Source organism: Apodemus sylvaticus, chromosome 5 (genome assembly GCF_947179515.1).
Source record: "Apodemus sylvaticus chromosome 5, mApoSyl1.1, whole genome shotgun sequence".
Lineage (NCBI taxonomy): Eukaryota > Metazoa > Chordata > Mammalia > Rodentia > Muridae > Apodemus > Apodemus sylvaticus.
The window spans coordinates 57,026,428-57,039,185 of NC_067476.1; the positions used below are offsets into that span (position 1 = coordinate 57,026,428).

The 12,758-nt window shown below is 39.7% G+C and overlaps 1 protein-coding gene across 2 annotated transcripts; it reads right to left on the reverse strand.

Annotated features, from left to right (window-relative positions):
* Positions 1 to 2,184: 2,184 nt before the first annotated feature.
* Positions 2,185 to 12,758, reverse strand: Fkbp7 (FKBP prolyl isomerase 7). 2 transcript variants are annotated; one of them, XM_052182761.1, is made up of 4 exons: positions 12,438 to 12,758; positions 11,336 to 11,487; positions 5,985 to 6,118; positions 2,185 to 2,496 (listed from the first exon to the last, which is right to left on the reverse strand). In XM_052182761.1, the coding sequence occupies exons 1-4, from the start codon at positions 12,644 to 12,646 to the stop codon at positions 2,335 to 2,337; spliced, it is 657 nt and encodes a 218-aa protein (XP_052038721.1). In that variant the 5' UTR covers positions 12,647 to 12,758; the 3' UTR covers positions 2,185 to 2,334. The 2 variants fall into 2 exon arrangements, with proteins under 2 accessions (XP_052038721.1, XP_052038722.1); XM_052182762.1 differs by lacking the exon at positions 12,438 to 12,758 and adding an exon at positions 7,382 to 7,497 and having other exon boundaries at positions 11,336 to 11,424.

Genomic DNA, 12,758 nt, shown 5'->3' on the forward strand with positions numbered 1-12,758 from the left:
TGGGCACCAAGTGGTTACTTTAGTGCCCTAGGTTTGGTAGGAGGAAAAAATGTGTTAATAATTTAATATATTCCTAAATGTTTAATTGTGGTATCAGATTAAAAACCCCGAGCTCAGGATGGGGCTCTGTGTACGCTAACAGTGTGACTGGCAGTGGTAGTGGGCGGATGTTCTGCCTAGTAATTTTGCTTTGTAAAATGGGTGTTGTCACTTTAAAGTTAAGGGAAACAGGACAAGGCTTTATCTTTGGAAATGTTTAGTGGATTTCATATATTTTGCTCTCAATTTTTTGGGGGGGCTGGGGATGTAGGACATTGCTATGTTATCAAAGCTATTCTCAAAATCCTGGGCTCAAGGGACTTGCTTACCTGAACCCCAGAACTAGGTGGGTTATGGGTACACGCCACTAAGTTTTTCAAATATAATTTCTTTTTAGATTTACTTATTTAATTTATATGACTACACTGTCACTGTCTTCAGACACACCAGAAGAGGACATCAGATCCCCTTATAGATGGTTGAGAGTCACCATGTGGTTGCTGGAAATTGAACTCAGGACCTCTGGAAGAGCAGTCAGTGCTCTTAACCTCTGAGCTATCTCTCTAGCCCTTCAAATATGTTTTTATCAACACTCTAAGACACCTGAAATTTTCATATACCAACAACTAATTCTTTTATTAAAATAATTATAAAAATGTTTTAAAATTCCTGTTTCAAAATAAATTGTTCAGTCCAAGTGTTCAGTCCAAGGCATAAAGCAATCTTGTAGATATAGAACACGGCACTTGGCATGTGTATAGAATGGGGAATTTAAATTATTCTTTAAAAGATAAATTTTCAGGTACAGGTATTCATTTACTGTAATATGTACTTTCTCTTCCTTTTCTTTTACATACAGTCTCATGGAGTCCAGGCTGGTCTTGAACACCCTACAACCCAGGGTACTGTCGAAAGCCTCACCTCTCCCAGAATGTCTGGTGCTGCGATTGAATTAGGGGCTTCAAGCCTGTTAGGTGAACTCTATAACTGAGCTATCACATCTCCACCTAATGCATACTCTTAAAAACAAGTTTAGAAGTACTTTGTATAGGCTGGGTAAAGTCGTTCAAGCCAGTAATCCTAGTATGCAAGAAGCTGAGGCAGGGGTCTTGAGTTTGACTGGTGAGTCCCAGGTGAGCTTGGGCTGTGTAGCAAGGCCCTGAGATAAAAAAACAAGTGCCTTGTAGGAGAAGTGGTGAGCTAGAAAGGGCACTCACATATTAACTTTCACGCTCCATGCCCAGTGTCTGAGGGAACAACTGGCAGAAGACTCAGTGATGGAGAAACAGTTAGAAAGTTAGGAAAAGGAAGGAAGGGTGTTGTCTGCATATGGTGGCACACACCTTTAATTCCAGCGCTTTGAGAGGCAGCGGCAGGCAGATCTCTGAGTTTGAGGTCAGTCTGGTTTATAGAACAAGTTCCAGGACAGCTAGGGATAGATAGACAGACAGACAGAATAATAACAGGTAAATAAATGTTGTTATACCCACTTTGAGTAGCTTACAATGGCCTGTAACTCCAGCTCCAGGAAGTTACAGCCTCTGGCCTCCACAGACACCTTTATTCGTGTGTGTGTGTGTGTGTGTGTGTGTGTGTGTGTGTGTGTGTTACACATAATAAAATAAATATTTTTTTTAAAGAATTATATAGTAGATGATAAGGAAGATAGAAGAGGAATAATACATTTATAAAAATGCTTGAAGAAGCATAGTCTGTATAGGTGATGAGCTTTGGTTTGACCAAACTCCCAAGGCCAGAAGCTTGCACCAAAAGAGTGCACACTGTGCTGAAATTCTTCATGATTCAGGTATACACAACTGACAACTTTTGCATGAACTCCAATAACATCATAAAATGCATAAATAAAAAAGATAGTAAGTTCCTGCTCTCTGAGTATTTTTAGATACTTGGCATTAAGGGCTATAATAGTGAATCATTACATACTTATACTTGCTGTTAACACTGGGGTCAGAAAGCACCCACTCTGCATTTTAACGCGTGTATTCATTCATCTCCTGAAGGAGCAAGGCCAGCCACTGGGGCCCAGCCCATTCCCCGGTTCTCCAATCTATGGTCACAGAAGAAAATAACAGGAAACACAGTCACACTTACCCAAGAGTCTGAGTTGCAAAACAGCTTCACATTATTACACCAAAATTATGTTTATTAAAGGATACAAATATCTTCTCATAAGGGAAAGCAGGTATAACCACACAACACAGAGAACAGTGTTTTTTTTTTTTTTTTTTTAAAGTGAAGTATGTGAGTTACTAACAAATAGAGAAGTAAATAAATTTATAGCTCGTCATGCTGGTGCACATTGTATTCCTTGGGAGAAATGAAGCCGTCTCCATTGTGGTCATTTTTCTTAAAGATATCTTCCAAAACTGCCTTTTGATACGACTTGTCACGGGGTTTGGCATCTTTTTCAAAGTCCTTCTGTAAGTAAAGCTCTATCTAGAGGCCGGAACACAACATTGTTAATTAAAAAAAACCCACAAATAATATCTAGTCACTCTAAGAAATGATTACAGTAATGAATAAGCACAGGAAGCGATACAAACATTTTAAATAATTGATCTAATTGTTTATGGGGGAGGGGCGCTCAAGGACCATGGTACACATTGGGAGATCAGAGGACAACTTGTGGGAACTGGTTCTCTTTCTACCATGTGGTGGTACGTGGAACTGAACTCAGAGCACCAGGCTTGGACCAAGAGCTACATTCAATAAGAAAACGGGCTGGAGAGATGGTTCAGTGGTTAAGGGCACTAAATGCTCTTCCAGAGGTCCTGAGTTCAATTCCCAACAACCACATGGTGGCTCACAATCATCTGCAATAGGATCTGATGCACTCTTCTGGTGTGTCTAAAGACAGTAACATACTCACATAAAAATAAATAAATAAATAAATAAATAAATAAATAAATCTTACAAAAAAAAAGAAAAAAAAAAGAAAGAAATAAATCTTGCCAGTCCATAACCATTTTAAAAATCGTTTTAAAAGTTTTGCATACTTTAGAAACAGGGTCTCTCCACTGTTCTAGAACTCATTATGTAGAGCAGGCTGGCCTCAAACACAGAGATCTGCTTGTTTCTGCCTCTCAAGTACTGGTATTAAAGTCATGTACCAACATGTCTGGCCTGGGATTTTTTTTATGGTTTTGTTTTTAATTTTTGAAGAGAACTGGTTATTCAAATTAGCTGTCCCTGGGGTTATAGATTGGTGGCACTAGCCACACTTAATTTCCTGAAACTAAGTACTTTGCAATAAACCACACTGTTCATATTAGAAGGGAAAAACACATCCATATTGATTCCTATTATTTAGTAAAGTCTCCTTAGCATCTCTGTCTCTGAAACTAATGAATTTATCATAATCACGTCAACCAAGGACTTGAGATATTCTGAAGTATATGAAGCCTGCCTGCCTGCCTTTGTAGCATATGAAATTTCTTTAAGCAAACACTCACAGTATTAGTTATTAATTAAATTAATAATATTAGCCACATGCAATTTCTCTGCATTTTAAATGGGGCTACAGCAAACTGAGACATTTCTTGTAAATGTAAGTCATATAGCATATTTTGGAGATAGTAACTAAATGTATATATTTCATTGATAATTTTTATATAGGTTTCATGTTGAAATGATACTATTTCATCTATATAGTGAGTTAAGCTACGTCTCAAAATATCATTTTTTCCCATTTCCTTGTCTTGAGATGATATCATCTCTCACTGTGTTTCCAGGACTGGTCACGACTCCTAGGCTCAATCAATTCTTCTGCTTCAACTTCCTCAGAGCTGGGACTATGGGTAATATCACCATGGCTAATGTTCTTTTTACTTTTTAATATGTGTACACTATATAATTTAAAATTAAAGTTATCTATGTAACTCAACTGTTTCTCCATAGGAAAATGCTGATTTATACTAAAGAAAGCACGGCATGTTGATGTGGAAATAATTTCAAGGTGGCATTTTAATGGCAAGAGACATTCTGAAAGGTGGTGTTGAACAGTGAACATTTTTTAAAAAGATTATTCATTGTTATATCTAAGTATATAAGTATAGCTGTCTTCAGACACACCAGAAGAGGGCATCACATTCCATTACGGATGGTTGTGAGCCACCATGTAGTTGCTGGGATTTGAACTCAGGACCTGCACAAGAGCAGTCAGTGCTTTTAACCACTGAGCCATCTCTTGAGCCTGAACAGTTTAAATAATACATATCCCATGCTCAGTCCATCACAAAGGACTTCAGAATGGTCAGTAGACCTTGAGCCGACTTCTCAGAAGTGGCTGATACTGTATGAAGGGAGATACATTGTTTCCCCGTCTACTTATGTAGATATAAAACATTTTAAACAGCCTCAAACATTCTGCATTTCTTAAACAAAAAAGCTGATGTTCAATATCTATTCTTTGTCCATAGAGTGTAGTAGAGGTCCAAAAAGGCAGTGGGCAAGAACATAACTAATTTTTTAAATTTTTTTAAATCAATTATTTATTTATTTTGGTTTTTTCGAGACAGGGTTTCTCTGTATAGCCCTGGCTGTCCTGGAACTCACTCTGTAGCCCAGGCTGGCCTTGAACTCAGAAATCCGCCTGCCTCTGCTTCCCAAGTGCTGGGATTACATGCTGGGCGTGCACCACCATGCCCGGCTCACTTTAATTTTTTAAAAAAGATTTATTTTATTATTTAATATGTGTGAGCTTACAGTACCCCAAGAGATCAGAAGGGGGCACCCGATCCCTTGGAGCTGGAGCTACAGGGGGTTGTAACTGCCTGATGTGGGCCATGATCAGGGAAATGCTCTGGTCCTTTGGAAGAGCAGGATCGCTGGCCATCTATCTATCCAGCCTTATGGCTTTAATTTTTGTTACTAATGGATTCTACACTACTTTCATTTTGTAATTGTAATACTGTATGTTGCAAGATAATTCCTATCCATTCTCATTGAGTCATGAGAGGCCGGTGATTGGAGGGGAGTGAGGGATGGGGGTGGGGTGGGGAAAGGGCTCTGTGAACCAGAGGGGCAGAGCAGAGAAGGGGGCGCAGATATCCAGATGGCTTCAGACATATTACTGGTGTTTTGGAGAGGTTAGAAAATTGGGATAAGACATTATCATTGTAAATTGGCATTACATAATTAGGAGATTTATATACATAAATATATTTGGTTAACTATTTAAGTTTAAGAGTCATGCTTTACCAGATACTTGGAAGGAGTGGTGCAGAGGCCTGGTGGGGGCGGGATTCTTTATTATTACCCACTACACTCTACTCCACCCCTACCTTATGTAAACTGAAGAGGCAACCTATTAAACCTTTCTGATCATTAATCAAGAAAGTTTCTGTTCCTGTTTCAAATCTGGGCTTCCACATGTATTGATTATATGGTCTTCGACAAAAATGTAACCTTTCTGAATGCTAGGAATATCATCCGTAAAAGGAGGGCGATATCTGTACTAAAGGCTTGATACAGAGTCAACATCACCAGTACTGGTACCCAGACCCAGGGCCTCATAGATAGTCAGCCAAGCACTATGTGACTGAGCCACATCCCCAGACCCTTTTGCACCTTCTAAGACAGGATGCTAATAAGTTGACCAGGATAGCCTTGAACTCTGTGTAGCCCAGGCTGTCCTTCAAGTTGCTATCTTATGTCAGGTTTGGCAGTAACCTAAGCTACAGGCCTGCCTCATTAAGTAACATTATGACTTCAATGGCCTTCTGATATACAGAGAAATGGAAATGGACTTTTTCTCTCTCAGATTTTAGCATTTCCAGCAAACAGCTCTATTAAAGCAATACTAGAGAAAAACTAAGAAGTATCTCAACACAAATCCCAATACTAGTGAAATATAAGAAATGTCTTCAACACAATTTAAATTATAATAAAAAAGAATCAAACTGTGCACAAGAAATTTGAATTACCTCAGCTTTGGAGAGTTGCCTGTCATTATCCGTGTCTATTTGCTTAAATGTTTCAATGCTCCGAGGTCCTTTCGTCACAGCATAAAGTTCAATCTCAAACATCAGAGTTGCGTTCGGTGGAATCTTGCCTTCCGCTAAGGGTTTAAATTTTAACAGTTTGATTTATAGGAAAACAGCTTTCAGGTACTTGCTCTGTGGCCACATTAGTATCAGGGTTACAGACGTTAGAACTGCTTTCAAAACATTAAACATTTTAACATCAAAAAGAAAAGAAAAGGAAGGAAGAAAAGAAAGGAAGGAAGGAAGAAGAAAAGAAAAAGAAAAAGAAAAAAGACAGGGTAGGTCAATTTATCCCCTTTCCCCCCACATTTTATAAAAACATTTTGGAACTTTGTTTCCCAGTGTATTTTAAGTCAAGTCAGTTCAAAGGCTCTTCTGGACCAGAGTAAGTTTCCTGATTAAGTTGAAATAAACCAAGATTTTATATGTCTATCTTGATCATCATGTAGCAGAGATACATGGTATAGAGAAGAAATGTAAGAACAGAAAAATTCCAAAATTGTGCTGGTAAGAACTCAGTAGCACTTGCTGCCAAGCCTGATGATCTGAGTTCACTCCTTGGGACCCACGTGGTGGGAGAAGAGCACTGTAATGTGATGCAATGCCCTCTTCTGGTGTGTCTGGAGATGGCTACAATGTACTCATATAAAATAGATAAATAAATAAATAAATAAATAAATCTAAAAAGGAGGAGGAGGAAGAGGAGGGGAAGAGGAGGAGGAGGAGGAAGATCTGCCAAATGACTAATACTCTTTGAAAGTAGCTAAGTTTGTCCATCAAAAGAAACAGCAATTTCTTAAATAGTAAAGTAGACGATTCTTGCTAATACTTAATGCTCATAGCCCATAAAGGAAAGGGTAGAAGTTACAGCCCCAAGTAATGTATTATAATTTTCAAAATCAGAACACAGAAAAATCTACCCACCATCATGTACTTGCTGTCCAAGTCCTGATTTAATGTCCTACAAATTACCCGGCTTTGAAGGACAGAAAAATAACTTTGACCATAATGAAGACAGACTAAAGACACAAATTGCTTTTGTTGTTCTGGTGCTGGTGTTAGAAGCAGGGTCTGGCAGGCAAGTGAGCTCCCACCCCACTGAGCTACCCCGAAACCCTGAAGCCCAAACCCAAGCTTCCCTAGAAAGAAGACCACAGATGCATAGGAAGTTCCCGAACAATTCTATTACACACAGAGAAAATGTTGCTAATTAGTTTTTTTCCTACAAAAAAAAGATTGAAGCATAACAAGGAGGTAGATGTGCATTGCATTGGAATTATCTACATTTATAGAGGCAGACTGGAGAGGTGGAGTTAATGTAAAGAGTATATACATACCACAGAGACGGTTAATCAAAGCACTAGAAAGCCACATGCACTTTAAGACATGCAGGGGTGTTCTGGGACATGAGCCACGGACATTTCACCAGAGGAAAAGCTTCTTCAAGCATCACCTAAAATGAAGCCATAACTAATGTTATGTTTTAATAACAACTTACATTAAGCTCATCAAGACCTGTAAAGAATAAGCCTGTCAACATGCTAGCATGCCTGCCCTTACTTCTAACTGCGGAGCTTTCGACAGCCAGTAGGAGGGAGAGTCAGTTTTAGGGCTTTGGTCCCTGGTAGGTTGACCACACTCCAGTGAATGGGTCCACATCCATGAGTATATGGACAACACAAATTGACTTGGTAGGTGATGTGTGTATGTGTGTGTGTGTGTGTGCGTGTTTGAGAGACACACACACACAAAGATAAGAGGGGTAGAAAGGTGGAGAGTGAATCTTAGAAAAATTATGGGGAGGAGTGAGTGAATCTGATCAATACACATTGTATGCATATAAGAAACTCTCAATTAATAATAAATTTTTAAAAAGCTTGCACAACCAAGATTTTGCTAAATAGTTATGGTATACACTACAACTTCTAAAATCATGGAATCTAAGCTGCTGTAATAATGGTAAAGCCAAAAGGTAACTACAGTCCTGTGTACATACTTTAGGCCTCAGCTTTCTTACATGTCAAATAAAGGTGCTAGTGAGATGAATTGTTTTGATGTTTAGTGGAGACTCCTCAAAGTCATTAAGAACTGTCTATCTCCCTGCAGCAAGGGTGGAATTTGTTGACTGTTTAGGCAGCTGGGTAGTTATACACACACACACACACACACACACACACACACACACACACACATACACACAGAACATCAGGATCATATGTATATATACATATACATCTATATACACACATATATATACACATACACACAGAGGATATCAGGGACCTATATACACACACACACACACAACCACACACATACAAGATATCATGGTCCTACACACACACACACACACACACACACACAACCACACACATACACAGGATGTACAAATGATGATACCACGGGAAGCTCTCTTTTCTGTTTCCTTGATAGTGTAGTGCTGGATTAAAGTCAGGCCTTTGCCTATGCTGATTTCCTCCCAGTGCTAGGAGCTGTTTTGATGGGAGCAAATGATTGGCAGAATCATTGAACATGAAGCTGTAGATATCTGGAGCCATTCTCTTTTATCATGTCACATCTAGGCTTCCCTCAATCCAACCTGAGGCTGTGGCCTTCTCTTGTTAAAAAACATATGCATGGGGGATCACCTCTTAAAGATTCAGTCAACAGCTTCAAGATTGGTTTAGCTCTACAAGATATGGGGACAATGCCAAAAATCACACCTCAGGAACCTGACTGCTATTTACGTATTAGCTATTTCAAGCTGGTGGAGTTGGCAAGAGCTTTACACAAGGGAAGCAGGCAAAGGCTCTGCATGCTGCGACAAGGAAGACCTCATTGAAACCTGGAAGGTGCTTCTCGTCCCTGCAAGGGCGCCCACTCTCTCCCATAAAATGCCCTTGTTTTTTTCAAATTTGCTTTCAGGACAATTAGTATACATGCAAGCAGCAAACTACAACAACAACAACAACACATGAAACAATTCAACATTTCAGAGAGAAAAGTCATCTTATTATTGACCCCTAGACTTCCTTCCCTGACACTGTCACCATGACTACACACCTTGCTACTCTAGCCTTCGTAGAAACAGGTGTAAGGGAAGCTCCCCCTTCACGATGCAAACACTTTGCAGACTATGAGCAGTGTCTGCTTTTTTCCCCCATGTTATCATCTGTCTGAGAGCCTGTGTGGGTGCTCAGTAAATACTCAGCAAAGTATCAGCATTCCACTTTATTAATATATAGTATTAATATATATAATGATTTCAATTCATTCTTTTCACTGGAAACATACTAATTCACTGTATGATATCCCGTAATTTAATTTTCCTACTGACACTCAGTAGGTATTCTCAGGTATTTTGCTACCAAAAAGAAGTTGGCAGTTATGGTAGTTAATCTCAGTTGTCAGCTTGACTGGATTTGGAATGAACAGAGAGGCCATTGTGTATATCCATAAGGGATTTTGTGTTCAAATTAAACTTAATTGAAGAGAGAAGACCTGGGTTACAGTCGACAGTACCTTTTGGCAGCAGCCTAGAGAAAAGGAATTCTGAAAAAGAAAAGTGTTTCCTCTTTGTCTGCTTGCCTTCACGTTGTGCTGGCTTCATTTACCCTTGCTGCTTGCTCTCTGTCACCATTCTTGGCTTACAGAGTCTGACAGAATCTAACTTTCAACATGGACTGAAGTGGCTCCACAAAAAGCCTCCAGATCTTCAGGACTAGCGTGGGACAGCTCAGGAGGCTTCTAGCTTTGCAGATCAAGCAGCTTCGAGGTTTTCTCCATTGAGAACGTAGACACTGTTGGGCTATCTAAACCACATCATATAAGCCAATCAAGCGACCTCCTCTCTTTCATGTCTGTCTGTCTGTCTATCTATCTATCTCTATTTACAAATATATTCTGTTGGTTCTCTTTCTCTTGAGAACCCTAACTAACAGCAATAAATCTCTTACACTTCGGTGTACAGTACTAAAATTCAAAATTATTAAGTCACAAGATAAAGGTACAATTACTTCTGATAAAACTTTTGGTCAAATGACTTCCTTTCCCACTGACCATATAAGAAATGGCAAATTTTCCCATGTCTTTATCAATGTTCTTGTCCTTGCTAATGGGATAAGCTAAAAATGATACATTGTGTTTTAATTTTGCTCCAATTATGGATATAATTAACCATACCCTTAGAATTAAAGACTATTTGCATTTTATTAGCTTATGAACTTAGCCTAATTCTAGGGCTACGTTATCTAACCACCAGCTAGTCATATTTTCCCAATTTTCTGCAGCTTCACATATCTTCTTGCTCCAGGATTTGAAAGTAGGCACAACTCTGAAACTTGTTGTTTCCACATCTGAAGGACTCTCCTGAGCTGGGGTAACAGTGACCCATCACTCAGAAGTCCCAACCTTCTATTCTGAAATTGTTCCTGGCTCCCAAATTTTATAAACTTAACCTGGCTGCTTACTAAAGATCTTTACTGGAAACACATATGTAATACTAAAGCCAAAAATGCCCAGGGGAGCTTATGGAATATACAGTCATTCTGAGCACTGTCTATGCAGAGGAAGCGATCCTGGCTGGAGGTCGGTATTCCAACGCTGTCTTGTTTTCTTTAGACATGAAAGGAAGGGTATGAGCCGGGCATGGTGGCGCACGCCTGTAATCCCAGCACTTGGGAGGCAGAGGCAGGCGGATTTCTGAGTTCGAGGCCAGCCTGGTCTACAGAGTGAGTTCCAGGACAGCCAGGGCTACACAGAGAAACCCTGTCTAAAAAAAACAAAACAAAACAAACAAACAAACAAACAAAAAAACCCAAAACCAAAAATCACTGAAACACTGTTATTCAATACCTTCCTTTAGTCCTATTCCTTCAGCTCCTGGTAATCATCCTCTGCTTTTGTGTCTGTCGTCTTGACTCGTCTAGATACTTCATACCATTGCAATCCTGCAGTATTGGTATTTTTTGTGTCTGGCGTCTTTCACGTAGTGTAATACTCTTTAAGGTTCATCTACACTGTAGCATGAGTCAGGATTTCATTCTTTCTAAAGCCTATGCAATCCCCTGTGTGCCTATACCCATTGTCTGATCTGCTCTCCCATCTCTGGACTCTTGGGTTTCTTCCAGCTCTTGCCTCTTGTGGCCCATGCTGCTACAGCAAACATGGATATACAAAAATATCTCTTTGAAGCTTATTTCCATTTTTAAAGAATACACAGATTTGTTTTGACTTTTTATAAATGACTTAGTTTAAAAAAAACCTACTAAAATATATATTAAAAATCTTACCATAGCCTTCTTTTCCATATGCAAATGAAGGAGGTATAATCACCTTTCTCTTTTCTCCAGGGCACATGTCCATCATAGCAATGTCCAGTCCCTTGATGACATGTCCAACACCAAGAACAAACCATTTGGGGTGGCCTTCATCTTGTGTCCGGCTGTGAGAAACCATACTTAGTACGTAAGTAAGCTGATCTCATAAAGGAGACTTTTAAATACGGCATTGCATTTTGTTATTTAAACTGGGATCTCTTTTCCCACGTTGCACTCTTCAAAACTCTCTCCTTCCGTGCATTGCTGGGCTCACGCTCCCCCATAAATTGACAAGAGCGCATCACTGGAAGTCATTCCGCTTTCTGATTTTTGCTGTCCTTACAAAAACTACCCAACGGTTCACTTTTTAAAATGTGTCTCCTGCCTCTAACTAGCTGCATGGCTTGAACGAAATGACTCATTTAACTTCTCTGGGTTTGTTCCCCCAAACCAAAGGGGCAGCTGAGCCCCAAAATTCATTTTAAGAACTGAAAAATGGCATCCTGTCAAATTTCTCTTCTACATAGGAAGAATAAGTTTTGTTCTACATTGGAAAGAATCGCTAAATTGGAAAGACAGGCCTGTCTTTGGAGGGTAACAGTGCAGCTACAGAGAGAGCATTCAGTCAGACTGGAGTAGGGAACAGGAGTAGGATGGATGTGATAACAGGGGTCTCTATTAGAAAACGACCCACAAAGTCCAGAAAACGCGGTAGCTTCCTTATACACTCGGTTTGGAATCAGACTTCAGCTCTGGGTAAGGAGAAAGTGTGAACAGCTTTTCAAGCAGCCTCTAGATTTAGTTTTCCGAATTCCAAGGACAGTAGTGGTGGTCAGCACTTTGCCTGATGTAGTGAATCTTTAGTCAATTTACTGCGCTAACATTTTAAATAATTAAAAACTTTCAGTTTTTTTAAGGGACTATCTTCTAATCTAAATCGGCATGATGATTAATTTACTGTTAAAACAAAAACAAAAGCCTTAAAAAAAAAAACAATCAGTTAGGCTCTGGCTGCCGCTGCTATTGGTGGTAGGCAAGATCTGGTCTTGAACTGCACGGAGCAAGCATCTCCTACCTGCAGTAGAATTTGGAGCCATCTTTAGCCAAGTAGCCATCGTAATGGGCATTTAGCAGATCTCCTTTCCTGCTTGTTTTCGAGCAGTTTTCTGGACGATGCAAAACTTCTATTTTCACTTCCTCTGTGCTTTCTTCGTTTGTTTGTCCCTGAGCACCGGAACAACCCCACAGGCTAAGGAAAACTGCTAGTCTGAATAGGAGATGCATGTTTCTCAAAGCAGCACTCCCAGGCCCAGTGTAAGCCTCACAGTGTATCAGCAGGCTGATCTGATTGAATTGGGACGCGTGGCAGGCATTGTCCTACGTCACAAAGACCCGA

Coding starts and splice junctions, on each gene's coding strand:
- Fkbp7 (XM_052182761.1), bottom strand. CDS start 12,646: ATGCATCTCCTATTCAGACTAGCAGTTTTCCTTAGCCTGTGGGGTTGT. Junction 11,488..12,437: donor GGCTCCAAATTCTACTGCAG/GTAGGAGATGCT, acceptor GGTTTCTCACAG/CCGGACACAAGATGAAGGCC. Junction 2,497..5,984: donor GGCAACTCTCCAAAGCTGAG/GTAATTCAAATT, acceptor TCCGGCCTCTAG/ATAGAGCTTTACTTACAGAA.